This window comes from Cherax quadricarinatus, chromosome 42 (genome assembly GCF_038502225.1).
Source record: "Cherax quadricarinatus isolate ZL_2023a chromosome 42, ASM3850222v1, whole genome shotgun sequence".
NCBI lineage: Eukaryota > Metazoa > Arthropoda > Malacostraca > Decapoda > Parastacidae > Cherax > Cherax quadricarinatus.
Window position 1 is genome coordinate 19,185,117 of NC_091333.1, and position 21,961 is coordinate 19,207,077.

General features: G+C 39.2%; 1 protein-coding gene across 3 annotated transcripts in view; it reads left to right on the plus strand.

The window, feature by feature from the left end:
- Hsp110 (heat shock protein 70Cb) overlaps positions 1-21,961 on the plus strand; it is a 200,455-nt gene that overhangs the window by 139,813 nt on the left and 38,681 nt on the right. For all 3 annotated transcript variants that reach the window (XM_070093392.1, XM_070093393.1, XM_070093394.1), the window contains 3 exons: positions 10,461-10,625; positions 11,312-11,494; positions 19,085-19,246. In XM_070093392.1, the coding sequence (XP_069949493.1) occupies positions 10,461-10,625; positions 11,312-11,494; positions 19,085-19,246 (510 nt within the window). The remainder of the gene's footprint in view (positions 1-10,460; positions 10,626-11,311; positions 11,495-19,084; positions 19,247-21,961) is intronic.

Below are 21,961 nucleotides of genomic sequence, written 5' to 3' on the forward strand. Positions count from 1 at the left end.
TAGGTAAGGCTTGGGAGGAAGTGACTAAGAGGACCTTGAACTCTGCTTGGAAGAAACTGTGGCCAGAATGTGTAGACAAAAGGGATTTTGAAGGGGTTGAGGCTAACCCTGAGATGATTATGCCAGTTGAGGAATCCATTGTGGCATTGGGAAAGTCCTTGGGGTTGGAGGTTAGTGGGGAGGATGTGGAAGAGTTGGTGGAGGAGGACAATGAAGAACTAACCACTGATGAGCTGATAGATCAACTTCAAGAGCAAGAGGCCAGACCTGGGGAAACTGGTTCAGAGGGGGGGAGAGAGAAATTGAAGAAGTTGCTTACTACAAAGATTAAGGAAATCTGTGCAAAGTGGCTTGAAGTGCAAACCTTCATGGATGAAAATCACCCTCACACAGCTATTGCAAGCCGTGCTGGTGATTATTACACTGACAATGTTGTGAAACACTTTAGGCAAGTCATAAAGGAACGAGAGGTACAGGCCACTATGGACAGATATCTTGTGCGAAAGAAGTCCAGTGACTCTGAAGCTGGCCCTAGTGGCATTAAAAGAAGAAGGGAAGTAACCCCAGAAAAGGACTTGCTACCTCAAGTCCTAATGGAAGGGGATTCCCCTTCTAAACAGTAAGAAGATAATGCTCTCCCCTCCTCCCATCCCATCAATCATCACCAGATCTTCAATAAAAGTAAGTGTCATGTAAGTGTGCATGCCTTTTTCAGTTTGTGTGTATTAAAATTAACATTTCATGTGGTAAAAAAATTTTTTTTTCATACTTTTGGGTGTCTTGCACGGATTAATTTTATTTCCATTATTTCTTATGGGGAAAATTCATTCACATAACGATTATTTCGCATAACAATTACCCCTCTTGCACGGATTAAAATCGTTAACCGGGGGTCCACTGTATATCCCTCCAAACTGCCAATATCCCAAACCCCTCCTTTAGAGTGCAGGCATTGTACTTCCCATTTCCAGGACTCAAGTCCGGCTATATAAAATAACCGGTTTCCCTGAATCCCTTCACTAAATACAGTGGACCCTCAACCAGCGATGGCATCGATTAACGGTAAATCTGACTAGCGATGCATTTTATCGCAAAAATTTTGCCTCGATTAACGCTAAAAAACTCGACCAACACTATTCGTTCTGTCTGAGACGCGTCCACTTCTGGCCAGTGTTTACAAGCCAGCCAGCCACAGCGGTCGCTTCCAAGCATACAATCCGAACATTTCATATTATCACAGCCTTTTTAGTGATTGCACCTGCAAAATAAGTCACCATGGGCCCCAAGAAAGCTTCTAGTGCCAACCCTACAGCAAAAAGGGTGAGAATTACTATGGATATGAAGAAAGAGATCATTGCTAAGTATGAAAGTGGAGTGCATGTCTCCGAGCTGGCCAGGCTGTACACAAAACCCCAATCAACCATTGCTACTATTGTGGCCAAGAAAACGGCAATCAAGGAAGCTGTTCTTGCCAAAGGTGCAACTATGTTTTCGAAACTGAGATCGCAAGTGATAGAAGATGTTGAGAGACTGTTATTGGTATGGATAAACGAAAAACAGATAGCAGGAGAGAGCATCTCTCAAGCGATCATGTGAAAAGGCTAGGAAGTTGCATGACGATTTAATTAGAAAAATGCCAGCAACTAGTGGCGATGTGAGTGAATTTAAGGCCAGCAAAGGTTGGTTTGAGAGATTTAAGAATCGTAGTGGCATACATAGTGTGATAAGGCATGGTGAGGCTGCCAGTTTGGACCAAAAAGCAGCTGAAAAATATGTGCAGGAATTCAAGGAGTACATAGACAGTGAAGGACTGAAACCTGAACAAGTGTTTAATGGTGACACTGACAATGTTGTGAAACACTTTAGGAATGTCATAAAGGAACGGGAGGTACAGGCCTCTATGGGCAGATATGTTGTGCAACAGAGGTCCGGTGACTCTCAAGCTGGTCCTAGTGGCATTAAAAGAAGAAGGGAAGTAACCCCGAAAAAGGACTTGCCACTTCAAGTCCTAATGGAAGGAGATTCCCCTTCTAAACACTAAGACCATCAACACACTCCCCTCTTCCCATCCCATCAATCATCACCAGATCTTCAATAAAGGTAAGTGTCATGTAACTGTGCATGTCTTCTTCAGTTTGTGTGTATTAAAATTAATATTTCATGAGTTAAATTTTTTTTTTTTCAATACTTTTGGGTGTCTTGCACGGATTAATTTGATTTCCATTATTTCTTATGGGGAAAATTAACTTGACTAACGATTATTTTGACTAACGATGAGCTCTCAGGAACGGATTAATAGCGTTAGTCGAGGGTCCACTGTATTACCCTGGTCACACTCCAACAGCTTGTCAGGTCCCAAATACCATTCGTCTCCATTCACTCTTATCTGACATGCTCACGCACGCTTGCTGGAATTCCAAACCCCTCACCCACAACACCTTTTTTTCCCCCTCCCTCCAACCTTTTCGAGGACGACCCCCTACCCTGCCTTCCTTCCCCTACAGATTTATATGCTCTCCATGTCATTCTACTTTGATCCATTCTCTCTAAATGACCAAACCACCTCAACAAACCCTCTTCAGCCCTCTGACTACTACTATTATTAACTCCACACCTTCTCCTAATTTCCACACTCCGAATTTTCTGCATAATATTTACACTGCACATTGCCCTTAGACAGGACATCTCCGCTGCCTCCAACTGCCTCCTCGCTGCAACATTTACAACCCAAGCTTCACACCCATATAAGAGTGTTGGTACTACTATACTTTCATACATTCCCTTCTTTGCCTCCATAGATAACATTTTTTGCCTCCACATATACCTCAATGCACCACTCACCTTTTTTCCCTCATCAATTCTGTGATTAACCTCATCTTTCATAAATCCATCCACTGACACGTCAACTCCCAAATATCTGAAAACATTCACTTCTTCCATATTCCTCCTCCCATAATTTGATATCCAATTTTTCTTTATCTAAATCATTTGATACCCTCATCACCCTACTTTCAACTTTCCACCTTTACACACACACCCAAATTCGTTCACTAACCTTTAAAATTTTTCTTTAGAATCTCCCATAAGCACAGTATCATCAGCAAAAAGTAACTGTGTCACTTCCCATTTTGTATTTAATTCCCCATAATTTAATCCCGCCCCTCTCCCGAACACCCTAGCAATTACTTCTTTTACAACCCCATCTATAAATATATTAACCCTTAACCCTTTGACTGTTTCAGGCCCCTCTCTGAAACTGTCATTCTATGTCGCTCAATTTTTGAAAAAAAAAAATATTTTTTCTTATGAAATGATAGAGAATCTTTTCCCGATGGTAATGACACCAAAAGTTCGAAATTTGGTCGAAAACTCGTGGAATTATGCTCCCGCGAAGTTAGCGGTCTCGGCGACATATGCGTATCGGCGATTTCGCCGACTTTGAGCCCTATTTTCAGCCAATTCCATTGTTCCAGTTGACCAAACTCATAGCTATTTCTTTAGAACTCCATTTTATCTATCTGCTGAGTACAAGAAACCTCCCATTTACTAATTTGGACTACCCAATATGGTGGTCAGAAATTGGCAATTTGGCCAATTTCATGCAAAATAAAAAAGATGCCAATTTCAAAATAGGGTCCAGAATAAAAAAGGTAGACATTCGTGGCACTAAAATAACATATGCTCTGTTCATTAGTCACATCTCTAGGCCCCTCTTATATTATTATTGCTTTCTATTTTGATTTTTTATTCATACAAAAAAAATACAAAATTTACTGTTATGCAGACGACTGCATTATTGTAAAAATGGTATAAATAATATCAGTGCACTAGTGAAAGAATATTAGACTCCCCAGTTGATGTGTATTGGACGTGTGGTGTGATTTATTTACTCTTGAACATTGGTAAAAATCGAACATTTCCGCTACTTTGAGCTCAGTTTCAAGGTCGTTTTCATCGTAAAAGTAATGAAAATCGTCTCTATTTCTGTAATGTGTTTTCCATTTTATCACCTAAGACCATGAAAACGCGAATACAACGATAAATACTATACGAAAATACACCTCAAAGTCGGCGTTTTATTCCAAAAAAACGATCAGATTTTTTTTTTTCTCATTACGCAATGTGTGCTGCAGGATTTTTTTCATGTGGTGCACACTGACCACACAGACCCATTCTCTCACATGTGGGCCTACCAGCTTTCTCCCACTTGATTTGAAGCCGCTAGAATTATTGAGTATGTATATGTCAGAAACATTGGCTCGTAAGACGTATTTATACGTCGAAAACAGTCAAAGGGTTAAACTGTCCAAGCATATCTACGTTCACATGCGTAGTGCTCCAAAAGTAGATCTACGTTTTTTTTACGTACAGTGGTCCCTCGTTTTTTTGTAGTTAATCCATTCCTGGAGTTGCTACTATTATCGAAATCTACGATTTTCGAATCGATTTTCCCATTAGAAATAATGTAAATACAATTAATCCGTTCCTGACACCCAGAAGTATTAAAACAAAAAAAAATTTTTACTTGAAATATAGATGTAGTACATAAACAATACAATGGGAAATGATGAATGAAACATTAACAGCATAACACTTACCTTTATTGGAGATTCTTCTTAGTGTATGGGAGATTGGAGGAGGAGAGAGAGTGGATTGTTTATAGTTTGGAAGGGGAATCCCCTTCCATCAACACCTCAGGTACCAATTGCTTTTCTGGGGTTGCTTCTCTCCTCTGTTTCTTAATGCCACTAGGACCACCTTGAGAGTCACTGGAGTCCTGTCTCGCAAAATAACTGTGGAGAGAGCTGTTTCTGGCATCTCTTTAACACTTCCCTAAAATGGCCCAAGACTTTGTCACTGTACATGTTGCCAACATGGCTTGCAACAACCTTGTCAGGGTAATGTTTCTCCATAAAGCTTTCCATCTTACCCCACATAGCAAAAATCTCTCTAATTTCTGAAGAAGGCACCTTCTTCCATCTCTCTTCCTCCTCTGCAGCAAGATTCTGAGCTGCAATCTGTTGCTGTTCCTGCTGAAGCTCTTGCAACTCCTCAGTGGTGAGCTCTTTGTTGTGGTCTTCCACCAACTCTTCCACATCCTCCAAACTCACATCCAACCCCATGGAACTCCCCAGTGCCACAATTGATTTAACAACAGACATAGGCTCATCAGGGTCAGTCCCAAACCCTTCAAAATCCCTCTTGTCGACACAATCTGGCCACAATTTTCTCCAAGCAGAGTTCAAAGTCCTGGTAGTCACTCCCTCTGAAGCCATACCTATAAGGGTTATGCAATGGAGGATGCTGAAGTGTTCAATCGTATTTCTCACCTTCTTTACCACAGACTTGGCACTTGGAGCTTTCTTTGGAGCCATGGTAGCTTATTTAGTACTTGCAAGCACTAAAATGAGTGGAATATTATGAAATATTTCGTAGGAGCACGTGAGGGGACCTTCGCTCACTGGTAAACAATGCCAGGCTGGCTGGGTAGGGAGGCCGCCCCGCCCCACACCGTGCATACGTGTCCCGGACGAGCTACTATTCGCGAGTCAACCTATGATTAGCGAGCCCATGCTTATACGAAAATATCCCTATGATTTCCGAAATCTAGGATTCCCGAAAACTATGAAAAACGAGGGACCACTGTATTTTCAAATAAAAAAAAAAAATAGGTCATAGTTTTTTACACATTTCCGAAGTTTAAAAAAAGAAAAAGATTACTTTTTTTATATACAGTGGACCCCCGCATAACGATTACCTCCGACTGTGACCAATTATGTAAGTGTATTTATGTAAGTGCGTTTGTACGTGTATGTTTGGGAGTCTGAAATGGACTAATCTACTTCACAATATTTCTTATGGGAACAAATTCGGTCAGTACTGGCACCTGAACATACTTCTGGAGTGAAAAAATATCGTTAACCGGGGGTCCACTGTACTTTCAAATGTTGAAAAATCGAAGATCTATGTTTGGACAGTTTAAGGGTAAAACAACCATGGTGACATTACACATCCCTGTCTATGACCTACTTTTACCGGGAAGTAGTCTCCCTCTCTTCTACACACCCTAACCTGAGCCTCACTATCATCATAAAAACTCTTTACAGCATTTAGTAACTTACCACCTATTCCATATACTTGCAACATCTGCCACATTGCTCTCCTATCCACTCTATCATATGCCTTTTCTAAATCCATAAATGCAATAAAAACATCCCTACCTTTATCTAAATACTGTTGACATATATGATTCAATTTAACCCGTAAACGGTCCAAACGTATATATACGTTTTTTCAACATTTGAAAGTATGTAAAAAAAGTAGATCTTTTTGTTTTTTTACATTTGAAAATGTTATATTTGAAAATATGTAAAAAAATGTATTTTTATTATTATTATAATCATGTGGGAGCGCTAAACCCTTAGGATTATACAACGTATGTGGGGGGAGGGATGGAAGGTATTCAGGCTCAATTCGGGGAACTGGAGCACAGATCCAATTCCCTCGATCAGGAGCCCCTCACCAGCATCAAGGAACCTCCCTTGAGGGGAAAAAAAAAAATGATCTACTTTTGTAGCACTACACATGTGAACGTAGATCTGCTTGGACCGTTTACACATCCCCTACCCACTCTAAAAATCTCCTTGCTCATCCGCAATTCTACATTCTGTCTTACCTCTAATTCTTTCAATAACCCTACCGTACACTTTTCCTGGTATACTCATTAAACTTATTCCTCTATAATTTTTACAATCTCTTTTGTCCCCCTTCCCTTTATATAAAGGGACTATACACTCTGCCAGTTCCTGGGTATCTTCCCCTCTTTCATACTTTTTTTAAACAAAAATACCAACCACTCCAACACTGTCCCCCCCCTGCTTTTAACATTTCTGTCATGATTCCGTCAGTTCCAGTTGCTTTATCCCCTTTCAGTCTATGTAATGCCTCGTGCACCTCCCTCACACTCACATCCTGCTCTTCTTCACTCCTAAAAGATGGTATACCTCCCTGACCAGTGCATGAAATTACCGCCTCCTTTTCTTCGTCGACATTTAATAGTTCCTCAAAATATTCTCGACATCTACCCAATACCTACGTCTCCCCATCTACTAACTCCCCTACTCTGTTTTTAACTGATAAATCCATATACTCTACTCTTCTTATAACACTTCTGCTTTGTAAATACCTGTCATAAGCTACCTTTTTCTCTTTTAACACACCCTTTACTTCATCATTCCACCAATCACTCCTCTTTCCTCCTGCACCCACCCTCCTATAACCACAAACTTCTGCCCCACATTCTAATACTGCATTTTTAAAACTATTCCAACCTCCTTCAACTCCCCCACTACTCATACTTGCACCAGCCCACCTTTCTGCCAATAGTTGCTTATATTTCACCCGAACTTTCTTCTCCCTTAGTTTATACACTTTCACCTCCCTCTTTCTTGTTGCCATTTTCCTCGTATCCCATCTACCTCTTACTCTAACTGTAGCTACAACTAGATAATGATCCGATATATCAGTTGCTCCTCTATAAACGTGTACATCGTGGAGTCTACCCATCAACCTCTTATCCACCAATACATAATCTAACAAACTACTTTCATTACATGCTATATCATACCTTGTATATTTTATTTATCCTCTTTTTTCATAAAATATGTATTATTTATTACCAAACCTCTTTCTACACAGCTCAGTTAAAGGCTCCCCATTTTCATTTACCCCTGGCACCCCAAATTTACCTACTACTCCCTCCACAACATTTTTACCCACTTTAGCATTAAAATCCCCAACCACAAGTACTCTCACACTTGGTTCAAAACTCCCCACGCATTCACTCAACATTTCCCAAAATCTCTCTCCTCTATACACCTCTTTTCCTCAGGTGCATATATGCTTACTATAACCCACTTCTCACATCCAACCTTTATTTTACTCCACATAATCCTTGAATTAATACATTTATAGTCCCTCTTTTTCTGCCATAGATTATCCTTAAATGTTATTGCTACTCCTTCTTTAGCTATAACTCTGTTTGAAACCCCTGACCTAATCCCATTTATTCCTTTCCACTGAAACTCACCCACCCCCTTCAGCTTTGTTTCACTTAAAGCCAGGATTTACAGCTTCTTTTCATTCATAACATCCACAATCATCTCTTATCATTTGCACAACATCCACGCACATTCAGGCTTCCCACTTTGACAATTTTCTTCTTCTTATTCTTTTTAGTAATTATTACAGGAAAAGGGGTTACTAGCCCATTGTTCCTGGCATTTTAGTTGACTTTTACAACACGCATGGCTTACGGAGGAAAGATTCTTATTCCACTTCCCCATGCATATAAAAGGAAAAGTAATAAGAACAAGAACTAAGATAAAATCAAAGAAAACTCAGATGAGTGTGTATAAATAAACGTGTACATGTATGTTTAGTGTGACCTAAGTGTCAGTAATAAGACGTACCTGTAATCTTGCATATTTATGAGACAGGCAAAAGACACCAGCAATCCTACCATCATGTAAAACAATTACAGGCTTTTGTTTTACTCGCTTGGCAGGATGGTAGTACCTCCCTGGGTGGTTGCCGTCTACCAACCTACTACCTGATTCCCTTCACTAAATATTACCCGGCTCACACTCCAACAGCTCTTCAGGCCCCAAAAACCATTCGTCTCCATTCACTCCTATCTAACACGTTCACACATGCTTGCTGGAAGTCCAAGCCCCTTGCCCACAAAACCTCCTTTATCCCCTCCCTCCAGCTTTTTCAAGAATGATTCCTATCCCGCTTTCCTTCCCCTACAGATTTATAAGCTCTCCAGGTCGTTCTACTTTGATTCATTCTCTCTAAATGACCAAACCACCTCAACAACCTCTCTTCAACCCTCTGACTAATACTTTTAGTAACTCCACACTTCCTAATTTCCACACACTATTCTCTTCATATTATTTGCACCACACATTGCCCTTAGACAGGACATCTCCAAGCCTCCTCCTCACTGCAGCATTTGCAATCTAAGCTTCACACCCATGCAAGGGTGTTGGTGCCACTGTACTTTCGTACATTCCTTTCTTTGCCTCCATGAGTAACGTTTTTTTGTTTCCACAAATACCGTGACGCACCACTCGCCTTTTTTCATTCATCAATTCCATGGTTAACCTCATCCTTCATAAACCTATCTGCTGACGAGTCAACTCCCAGATACGTACCTGAAAACGTTCACTTTTACCGTACTCCCTCTCTCCAATGTGATATCCAATTTTTCTTTAAATCATTTTATAACCTCATCACCTCACTTTTATCTGTGTTGACTTTCAACTTTCTACCTTTACACGCCCTCCCAAACTCGTACACTAACCTCTGCAACTTTTCTTTAGAATCTCCCATAAGCCCAGTATCACCAGCAAAAAGTAACTGTGTCAGCTCCTAGTTCCTACTTGCTTTGCATTCATCACTTTCAGCACTGTTTCCTAGGGTGTCCCATCTGAGATCACTATATAACTGCTTTGCTTTTTCTCAAATTGTTTCAGAAACTCTGACACCGGCCAATTGTTTCTAATTAATCCACACTGATGAGAGTTATTCTGTTTCTTTAAGTTTCTGTGACCTTTTTGCTGGAAGAATTGTCACTTCTTTCACCACTTCAGCCCCTTTTTTTGCCTCTTTATTTTTCAATGTAGATGATTTAGTGAATTTCACCATACCATATTGAGTGGTCAGGTCCAACACGTGTTCCACTTTTCCACTTCACAATGAGTTCTTTTTTCACTTTATTGTTCTCACTGCTTTCCTTTTAGGCTTGTTTGAATCACTATTATTTTTTTGGTGCCATTATTACTTACTTTCATTGAAAATATTTAAAAAAAAAAGCCACAGAATAACAATGAAATGCCATAAAAAGTTTCACGAAGCTTGTAGGAATGATGCTTAGTGAATGAAAGCTGACGAGAGACTGAGCGTGTGATGCTTTGTTTTTGTCGGACTTCATCCAGATTAACCATTTTGTTTAGTTTCAATATCAGGGCAACATCCAGATAGTCAAATTTTTCTCAGAAAGTTGGGTAAATATTGAGTTGTACAGATATAGGGAAGTATGAATATTGAAGTTCCACTGTATACTTTCATTTAAAGATGAACAAAAAATATCAACCAGAATTTAGGTAAGGAAATTGCGTAACTTTTTTTCTTAACTTTAATGTACATCTTACAACATCCAATTACAGTGTAAGGCATGAAAAACTGTTGACAAATTAGGAAACTTCAGTAAATAAACTGCTACTTTGGTAGTCTCAAGAACAGCATGTTAACATGATTTCATGTAACATGCCGTTTTCGGGAACACAACCACAGCATTATTCACGACTTCACTGTACATAATTTTACTAAGGTATATACCCAGGCTGTATAATACATAATGGTTTCTCTTACACCATGTGTTTACTCCCGGACAGAATGAAGGCAATGAAAAGAAGGGAAAAAAAGTGTTGAAGACGGTGGAACTGCCAATTAAGGAAGTTATCAAGTCTCTCAACACTGCTGATCTCAATTCCTTAGTGGAACGTGAATCTCAAATGGTCCAAGCTGACAAATTAGAGAATGACCGTATTAATGCAAAGGTAAACAAGATGGTTTTTGTTTTGTAATGCTATACAGACATAGTTTACTAGGCCCTTGATATACTAATTATATTGTCAGAGTTGCAGGATTTAAGATGATACATTATGAAGTCGAGTCAGTTTAAACAAGACCGGTAAATAAAAAAAAATAATAAGATTTTTATAATTCGTGTGTATTTAGATTAATGGTGATAGGTGATGTTGGAGGTACAGTATGTACAATGGTATTACCCAAGTGTTGTCTTATGTCACTGGTTTCTCATACAAGCCCAGTCTTCTAGTGGAATGTTAAGAAACACTTTTGTACTAACTTTAATACTGCATACTGATGATGCATTGAAAATGTCTCTCATGCCTCGTCCCCTTTCCTCACCCTTCCCCATCTCCCCCTCTCATTCTCCTTCATCCTCCCTTCTCCTGCCAACATAGTGGTTACCAAAGTTTGCCACCAAATTAAAGAAACAGCGAAAAATGTACAAATTATGAAATAGTTCTTGTCTGCCTTTTTTTTTTTTTTTTTTTCCTGTATGTGAAGTATGTAATAAGATTACATGAACTTTGTACACGTAAGTGTTGCTGAACAAGTTCTCTTGATATTAAAAGAGCAATTACTACATTGTATACAATATATTTTAGTGGAAAATGTTCTTAATTTCTGTAATTTTTATTTTTTTTTTATTTTTTAGAATGCTGTTGAAGAGTATGTTTATGATGTGCGTAGTCGTATTTACGATGATCTTGAACAGTACATCAGCCCAAGTGATAGGGAGAAACTAAGTCATCAGCTGGAAGATACAGAGACTTGGCTGTATGAAGAAGGAGAAGACTGCAACAAGCAGGTGTACCTTGATAAGTTAGCAGAATTAAAGGTAGGTGAATTTCATCTCTCTTTCTTCATGTGAAATCTTTTTTCTTTACAGGATGACTTCTGTCTCATAGATGTTGGAGTCTTCAAATAGAATATGGTACTATGCTTGGTTTTTTTTCATTCCACATTTTTTTTTTGGAGAAAGCTACCACCTTTGATATTTTGTCCTTGGAGAGACTTATAAATACCTTTCAGTTTTAAATGTTTTAATTTTCTACTTATTAAGCATTATGTATTGAACATCTTGTTTTATGTAGGTTAATCACTTAGACGTTAGTCATATATTACGTACTTAAAAATTATTCATGAGTAGGTTGGTAGACAGCAACCACCCAGGGAGGTACTACCGTCCTGCCAAGTGAGTGTAAAACGAAAGCCTGTGATTGTTTTACATGATGGTAGGATTGCTGATGTCTTTTGTCTGTCTCATAAATATGCAAGATTACAGGCATTGTCTTGCTACTTCTACTTACACTTAGGTCACACTACACATACATGTACACATTTATTTATACACACTCATCTGAGTTTTCTTTGATTTTATCTTAATAGTTCTTGGTCTTATTAATTTTCCTTTTATATCCATGGGGAAGTGGAATAAGAATCTTTCCTCCGTAAGCCATGCGTGTTGTAAAAGTCAACTAAAATGCCGGGAACAATGGGCTAGTAACCCCTTTTCCTGTAAAGATTACTAAAAACAATAAGAAGAAAATTGTCAAAGTGGGAAGTCTGAATGTGCGTGGATGTTGTGCAGATGATAAGAAAGAGATGATTGTGGATGTTATGAATGAGAAGAAACTGGATGTCCTGGCTTTAAGTGAAACAAAGCTGAAGGGGGTGGGAGAGTTTCAGTGGAGAGGAATAAATGGGATTAGGTCAGGGGTTTCAAATAGAGTTAGAGCTAAAGAAGGAGTAGCAATAATATTGAAGGATAAGCTATGGCAGGAAAAGAGGGACTATAAATGTATTAATTCAAGGATTATGTGGAGTAAAATAAAGATTGGATGTGAAAAGTGGGTTATAATAAGCGTGTATGCACCTGGAGAAGAGAGAAGTGTAGAGGAGAGAGAGAGATTTTGGGAAATGTTGAGTGAATGCGTGGGGAGTTTTGAATCAAGTGTGAGAGTAATGGTGGTTGTGGATTTCAATGCTAAAGTGGGTAAAAATGTTATGGCGGGATGAGTAGGTAAATTTGGGGTTCCAGGGGTAAATGTAAATGGGGAGCCTTTAATTGAGCTATGTGTAGAAAGAAATTTGGTAATAAGTAATACATATTTTATGAAAAAGAGGATAAATAAATATACAAGGTATGATGTAGCACGTAATGAAAGTAGTTTATTAGATTATGTATTGGTGGATAAAAGGTTGATGGGTAGGCTCCAGGATGTACATGTTTATAGAGGGGCAACTGATATATCGGATCATTATTTAGTTGTAGCTACAGTTAGAGTAAGAGGTAGATGGGAAAAGAGGAAGGTGGCAACAACAAGTAAGAGGGAGGTGAAAGTGTATAAACTAAGGGAGGAGGAAGTTAGGGTGAGATATAAGCGACTATTGGCAGAAAGGTGGGCTTGTGCAAAGATGAGTAGTGGGGGGGGTTGAAGAGGGTTGGAATAGTTTTAAAAATGCAGTATTAGAATGTGGGGCAGAAGTTTGTGGTTATAGGAGGGTGGGGGCAGGAGGAAAGAGGAGTGATTGGTGGAATGATGAAGTAAAGGGTGTGATAAAAGAGAAAAAGTTAGCTTATGAGAGGTTTTTACAAAGCAGAAGTGTTATAAGAAGAGCAGAGTATATGGAGAGTAAAAGAAAGGTAAAGAGAGTGGTGAGAGAGTGCAAAAGGAGAGCAGATGATAGAGTGGGAGAGGCACTGTCAAGAAATTTTAATAAAAATAAGAAAAAATTTTGGAGTGAGTTAAACAAGTTAAGAAAGCCTAGGGAAAATATGGATTTGTCAGTTAAAAACAGAGTAGGGGAGTTAGTAGATGGGGAGATGGAGGTATTGGGTAGATGGCGAGAATATTTTGAGGAACTTTTAAATGTTAAGGAAGAAACAGAGGCAGTAATTTCATGCACTGGTCAGGGAGGTATACCATCTTTTAGGAGTGAAGAAGAGCAGAATGTAAGTGTGGGGGAGGTACGTGAGGCATTACGTAAAATGAAAGGGGGTAAAGCAGCTGGAACTGATGGGATCATGACAGAAATGTTAAAAGCAGGGGGGGATATAGTGTTGGAGTGGTTGGTACTTTTGTTTAATAAATGTATGAAAGAGGGGAAGGTACCTAGGGATTGGCAGAGAGCATGTATAGTCCCTTATATAAAGGGAAAGGGGACAAAAGAGACTGTAAAAATTATAGAGGAATAAGCTTACTGAGTATACCAGGAAAAGTGTACGGTAGGGTTATAATTGAAAGAATTAGAGGTAAAACAGAATGTAGGATTGCGGATGAGCAAGGAGGTTTTAGAGTGGGTAGGGGATGTGTAGATCAGGTGTTTACATTGAAGCATATATGTGAACAGTATTTAGATAAAGATAGGGAAGTTTTTATTGCATTTATGGATTTAGAAAAGGCATATGATAGAGTGGATAGAGGAGCAATGTGGCAGATGTTGCAAGTATATGGAATAGGTGGTAAGTTATTAAATGCTGTAAAGAGTTTTTATGAGGATAGTGAGGCTCAGGTTAGGGTGTGTGGAAGAGAGGGAGACTACTTCCCGGTAAAAGTAGGTCTTAGACAGGGATGTGTAATGGCACCATGGTTGTTTAATATATTTATAGATGGGGTTGTAAAGGAAGTAAATGCTAGGGTGTTTGGGAGAGGGGTGGGATTAAATTATGGGGAATCAAATTCAAAATGGGAATTGACACAGTTACTTTTTGCTGATGATACTGTGCTTAGGGGAGATTCTAAAGAAAAATTGCAAAGGTTAGTGGATGAGTTTGGGAATGTGTGTAAAGGTAGAAAGTTGAAAGTGAACATAGAAAAGAGTAAGGTGATGAGGGTGTCAAATGATTTGGATAAAGAAAAATTGGATATCAAATTGGGGAGGAGGAGTATGGAAGAAGTGAATGTTTTCAGATACTTGGGAGTTGACGTGTCGGCGGATGGATTTATGAAGGATGAGGTTAATCATAGAATTGATGAGGGAAAAAAGGTGAGTGGTGCGTTGAGGTATATGTGGAGTCAAAAAACGTTATCTATGGAGGCAAAGAAGGGTATGTATGAAAGTATAGTAGTACCAACACTCTTATATGGGTGTGAAGCTTGGGTGGTAAATGCAGCAGCGAGGAGACGGTTGGAGGCAGTGGAGATGTCCTGTTTAAGGGCAATGTGTGGTGTAGATATTATGCAGAAAATTCGGAGTGTGGAAATTAGGAGAAGGTGTGGAGTTAATAAAAGTATTAGTCAGAGGGCAGAGGAGGGGTTGTTGAGGTGGTTTGGTCATTTAGAGAGAATGGATCAAAGTAGAATGACATGGAAAGCATATAAATCTATAGGGGAAGGAAGGCGGGGTAGGGGTCGTCCTCGAAAGGGTTGGAGAGAGGGGGTAAAGGAGGTTTTGTGGGTAAGGGGCTTGGACTTCCAGCAAGCGTGCGTGAGCGTGTTAGATAGGAGTGAATGGAGACGAATGGTACTTGGGACCTGACGATCTGTTGGAGTGTGAGCAGGGTAATATTTAGTGAAGGGATTCAGGGAAACCGGTTATTTTCATATAGTCGGACTTGAGTCCTGGAAATGGGAAGTACAATGCCTGCACTTTAAAGGAGGGGTTTGGGATATTGGCAGTTTGGAGGGATATGTTGTGTATCTTTATATGTGTATGCTTCTAGGGGAAGGAAGAGGGGTCGTCCTGTTGGAGAGAGGGGGTATTGGCGTAAGGGGCTGGAGCACGTGCGTGCAAAAGCGTGTTAGATAGTGTGGTGAAAGGAATGATGATGAAATGGTTTTGGGGATTTTCTGTTGGAGTGTTTCTTAATATTTATGAAGGGATTCAGGGAGACGGCCGACTTATTTGAAAAAAAAAAATATATATATATATATATATACTTGAGTCCTGGAATATATGGGAAGTACAATGCCTGCACTTTATATAGGAGGGGTTTGGGATATGGCAGTTTATATATATATATATGTTAAGAGGCGACTAAAATGCCGGGAGCATAGTGTGAGCCCTCTCCTGTATATATTGTGCGAGTGTGGTGACTAAATGTAAAAGGAGTGAATGATGGTGAAAGTTTTTCTTTTTCGGGCCACCCTGCCTTGGTGGGAATCGGCCGGTGTGATAATAAATAATAAAAAATATATATACATACATACATACATACATACATACATATACATATACATATACATTATATATATATATATATATATATATATATATATATATATATATATATATATATATATATATATATATATAATCAACACACACACACACACACACACACACACACACACACACACACACACACACACACACACACACACACACACACACACACACAAACAACATTAACTTTTCTGCACTCTTTAAGTGTGACTTGAGTATTTTGCCATTGCCAAGAGGGGTTCTCCAAATGTAATTTTATTGCTTTAACAGCTGCCTTTCTAGACCGACATTATGACATTTATCTACAGTGTATAAATGGTTTGTGTAAACCTTATGTTTTATTCTATAAAAAAAAAATGATCAAAATAAGTTTTGAGAAGTGTCAAATATTACATTGATCACATCACTGATACACTATAGAGAAGCAGGGTAAAAAGTGTATTACAAGCAAACTAAAAACCAGAATGTTTCTAGGACTGGAACTTGCATGTACAAAAACTAAAATCATGGAATGGGTGGGGCTTGAACCTATGGCAAGTGTCCTTAACCTTTTCACTGTCAAGACCCCTGGAGGTTACTTGGAGGTTATCAGGGGATCAACGCCCCCGCGGCCCAGTCCATGACCAGGCCTCCCGATGGATCAGGGCCTGATCAACTAGGCTGTTACTGCTGGCCGCACGCAGTCCAAAGTACGAGCCACAGCCCTGCTGATCCGGCACTGACTTTAGGTATCTGTCCAGCTCTCTCTTGAAGGCAGCCAGGGGCTTATTGGCAATTCCCCTAATGCTTGATGGGAGGCTGTTGAACAGTTTTGGGCCCTGCTCACAAATTTGCTCTCAGTGCCGAAGAATTTAAAAAAAAAAAATTCTTGCGAAATGATAATCTTTTCCCAATGGTAATGACTCCAGAAGTACAAAATTTGGTGGAAAACTTGCGGATTTATGCTCTTGTAAATTTAGAGGTCTCAGCGGTATTTATGCATCTGCGATTTTGCCCACTTTAAGCCCTATTTTCTGCCAGTTCCGTTGTTCCAGTTGACCAAACATGTAGCTATTTTGCTAGAACTCCTTTTGTTTTATTGATTGAGTACAAGAAACTGCCCATTAATTGATTTCAACTACCCAATAAAGTCGTCAGAAATTGGTAATTTGGCCAATTTCGTACACAATTCAAGGAAGGCCAGTTTCAAAATAGGATCCAGAATTAACAATGCAGACATTCCTAACATTAGAATAATATTGTCTGTTCATTAATCATGTCTCCAGGCCCCTCTTATATTACACTTGCTTTCCATTTTGAATTTTTATTCACACACAAAAAATAGATTTACTGTTATGCAGACTACTGCATTATTGTAAAACTGGTATAAATAATAACAATGCATTTGTGAAAGCTTGTTAGTTCCACCAGTTGACGTGTATTGGACACGTGACTTGATTTGTTTACTCTTGAACGTCAGCAAAAATCAAACGGTGAAAGGGTTAAGCTTGCAGGCAGTACCATGATTTGTTTGCAGTCTTGTCAAAAACTTAACTTCAAAGCAGTTAGGTGGAGAGCCATCCAGATTAGCATATTACCTTAGAAATTGAAAATAGATATTTTAGTTAATTGTATCAAAAGAAAATCTGATTCACCCTTGTGGCACATATCTTTGTGTCTCTGGTATGTCAGTGTAACATAGCCTAATGATGTGGTTTAATGAAATTTATTCAGGTTTTCTCAAATAAAATATTTGTGCAGTAGTTCATTGCAGTAAGTGTTTGCTCTATGCCAACAAAATTATTTTTACTTACATGAATTCTTCAAACAGTGTCTTCTGATTCAACATTATACTTTGTATGACATGTTGGGGATGAGTAGCATTAAGTTTTGTGGATATAAGCGAACTTTTATGTATATACTTATCACGGCTGCTGTTACTCTGTATCATTCATTAGCTGTACAGTATTAATAAAAGTCATGGTGTTCTCAGCAATATACACTGTTCATTGTTGTGCATTGTAAGGAAGGAATATTTGTGATTTCAGTGCTCTCATTTTATCTTTTTAATTTTTTATTTTTTTCTAAGCAAAAAATGTTTTTTGTACACACAGTTCATTAGAAATTCTTATATGCTTCCTATAATCACATTGGCATAGCTAAATCACTTGTGCTATTGATTAATGTTTCCAAGTAAATAAATCTAACCCTTTCAGTATCCGTCCCATTATATAACAGCTTCGAAGTTAGTGTCGGTCCCATAGTACTATGCCATGAGCTTGTCTTGCAAAATTTGGGCCTAGATATGACAATGGGTCTATGCAGTAAGTGTGCACCATATAAAAAAAATCCTACAGTATGCAGTGCATAATGAGGAAAAAACTGTATTTTGGTTTAAAACAGTAACTTTGTCATGTATTTTTGTATGGTTTTTATGGTTATATTCTCGGGTTTTTGGTCTCGCTTGATAGAATGGAAGATATATTAAACAAATAGGGATGATTTTGATTAGTTTCAGAAATGAAAGCAGCTTGAAAGTAACAGAAATGTTCAATTTTTGCCAATATTCCAGAGTACACAAATGACATCACTTGTCCAATATGGGTCCAACTGGCAAGTCTAATACGCATTTAGGAATGCACTGACATTATTAATGCAATTACATATGCAGTACTAGTTGCATAATAGTAAATCTTCATTTTTTTGTGAATAAAATTTCAAAATGGAAAGCAAGCATAATATAAGAGGGGCCTGGAGACATGACTCAAGATCAGAGGAAATATGTTTTAAGTTCCAAGAATGTGTACATTGTTTATTCCGGACCTTATTTTTTATTGGGGAGTTGCAATAGGTAAATGGACAATTTCTTGTACTCATTTGATAGAATAGAAGGAATACTGGCAAAATAGCTGAGTTTGGTAGATTGGAATAGTGGAATTGGCCAAAAATAAGGCACAACGTGGAAATCGCCAATGCATAAGTATCACCGAGTATACTTTTGGTTTCATTACCTTCAGAAAAAAAATTCTCTTCTATTTCATAATTTTGTTTTTTTCCCTCTTTCGACCCTGACAGCAAGTTTGAGAGCAGGGATCTGAACCCTGAAAGGGTTAATTTTTTTTTTTTTGACTGATCTCTGGATCACAAGCTACCTTCAGATCTTACTTTCAGTGAAATTTTCATTGAATTCTAATTTTTAATTTGCAGCATAAGATCTGGGCTAATCCCTTATTAATAGTATATGTAATTCTTGTTGAAATTCATACTTTTTTCTTTACAGAAACAAGGGGAGCCAATAAAGGGAAGGAGAAGAGAGCGCGAGGAGCTTCCTGCTGCCTTCGAGTCTTTATTAAGCTCTGTTCAGTTGGCTCGTAAAGCTACTGAACAGTTCAATCAGGGTGATGAGAAATATAATCATCTTGATGGTGCTCAGGTTGAGAAGGTAAGTTTTTGTAATCTAAAATTGCAATATTAATTAACAGTATAATTACAAATTTGTTAGTGTAAGAAATACTTGGTTTGTAAGTAAATACAGTACAGTGGCCTCTCCGTTATCGCCGATTTCGGTTTTGGCCAACTTTTTTCGTCTACTTTTTGTTTAGTTTTCGTCAATTGTATGGAACTTGTCCAGTACCCAGCGCACAGACAAAGCCACCTTCCACACACATTCCCAGCCAGTGTAGCATTATTTCTTGGTGAGTGAACGTATCCTGTCAGGTCATATGAAACATTTCGTAATAATCCATTGTTTTTGCCACTTGTTTATTGTGTGTGACTGCTAAATAAGCCATCATGGGCTCAAAGAAAGCTTCTAGTGCCAGCCCTTTGGTAAAGAATGTGAGAAACACGATATAATTCAAGAAAAAGTTTGTAGAAAAATACGAAAGTGGTGGTGGTAGAGGGTGGTAGTGATGGTGGTAGAGGGTGGTAGTGATGGTGGTAGAGGGTGGTACTGATGGTAGTAGAGGGTGCCTCCTTCAGTGATTCAGCTATTCTACTAACTCCTCCAATGTTGTTGGAGATATATAGGGCTACAGACAACACTGCCGCCTCAACTGCAGCCTTCACCAACATTATGTATGGTTTATGCTCACAGGGGCCCTTATGCACCCAACAACAGTAGCAGAACACCTGTTGTTACATACATAATGACTTATTTTATTCATTCTGGAGTATGTCATGTTTCTATGTTATTAGTATTGTTTGACATATTAAGAACATAAGAAAGAAGGAACACTGCAACAGGCCTACTGGCCTATGCGAGGTAGGTTCAATTCTCCTACCGGCTTAAGCCAATGCCTTGACCTAGTGAGGTCAGACACGTCACTTAAGGGAGGAGCATGGCATCCGACCTAGTAGCACAAGCTAGACAGGTCCAACTCTCGCCCACCTACACCCACTCATGTATTTATCCAACCTATTTTTAAAACTACACAACATCTTAGCTTCTGTGACGGTACTTGGGAGTTCATTCCACTCATCCACAACTGTTACCAAGCCAGTGCTTTCCTATATCCTATATATGCTTAACAATTCACAAACGGGCGAAATTATTTACAAACATTATCTCTACGTCCACAGCAGGACTCGAACCTGCTAACTGTATCAGAGTCCACCGTACTTTACCACGGAGGTAGACCCAAGATAAGTATGGGCGCTTAGCTGAAGCTAAGCGATGTTACCTCATACCCCCGAGCACCAAGCTCGTTTTGAAAGTGATTTCATCGAATCCTCCCACATGCAGTGGACAACGAAAGAGATTTGAAATGCTTAACAATTCGCAAACGGGTGAAATTATTTCAAACAATGTAAATATGGCTCAAAGTGGACAAAATCGCTGATGCGTAAATAATGCCGAGATCGCTAACTCTGCGAAAATGTAATTCCATAAGTTTTCCATCAAATCTCATTATCTTCGGAAAAACATTCTCTATCATTTCGTAAGAATTTTTTTTTTTTTTAAATTTTTGACCCTGGGAGTAAGTTTGCAAGAGGGGATCGTGATACTCAAGGGGTTAAGCATTTCTTAGTTTCAAAAGCATCTTTGCAAAACTGTTTGTCAATAATTCTCTGTAAACTTATAAAACAAATTACACCCGCTAAGGCAGGGTGATCCAAAAAAAAGAAACACATTCACCATTATTCACACATAATCAGTGCTTTTGCATAGGTGCTCAGATACGACAATTCAGATGTCACTCTAAACAGCAAATATCCCAAACCCCTTCTATAAAGTGTAGGCACTGTACTTTCCAACTCTAAGACTAAAGTCCAGCTAACCAGTTTCCCTGAATCCCTTCACAAAATATTATATTGCTTAGCTTCGGCTAAGTGCCCATACTTATCTTGGGTCTAGCTCCGTGGTAAAGTACTGTGGACTCTGATCCAGAGTTAGCAGGTTCGAGTCCTGCTGTGGACATAGAGACTGTGTGTGTGTCTGTGTGTGTGTGTCTGTGTGTGTGTGTCTGTGTGTGTGTGTCTGTGTGTGTGTCTGTGTGTGTGTCTGTGTGTGTGTGTCTGTGTGTGTGTGTCTGTGTGTGTGTGTCTGTGTGTGTGTGTGTCTGTGTGTGTGTGTGTGTGTGTGTGTGTGTGTCTGTGTGTGTGTGTCTGTGTGTGTGTGTCTGTGTGTGTGTCTGTGTGTGTGTGTCTGTGTGTGTGTGTCTGTGTGTGTGTCTGTGTGTGTGTCTGTGTGTGTGTGTCTGTGTGTGTGTGTCTGTGTGTGTGTGTCTGTGTGTGTCTGTGTGTGTGTGTGTCTGTGTGTGTGTCTGTGTGTGTGTGTGTGTGTGTGTGTGTGTGTGTGTGTGTGTGTGTGTGTGTGTGTCTGTGTGTGTGTCTGTGTGTGTGTGTGTGTGTCTGTGTGTGTGTGTCTGTGTGTGTGTGTGTCTGTGTGTGTCTGTGTGTGTCTGTGTCTGTGTGTGTCTGTGTGTGTGTGTCTGTGTGTGTGTGTGTCTGTGTGTGTGTGTCTGTGTGTGTGTGTGTGTGTGTGTGTGTGTGTGTGTGTCTGTGTGTGTCTGTGTGTGTGTGTACTCACCTAGTTGACTCGCCTAGTTGAGGTTGCGGGGGTCGAGTCCGAGCTCCTGGCCCCGCCTCTTCACTGATCGCTACTAGGTCACTCTCCCTGAGCCGTGAGCTTTATCATACCTCTGCTTAAAGCTAT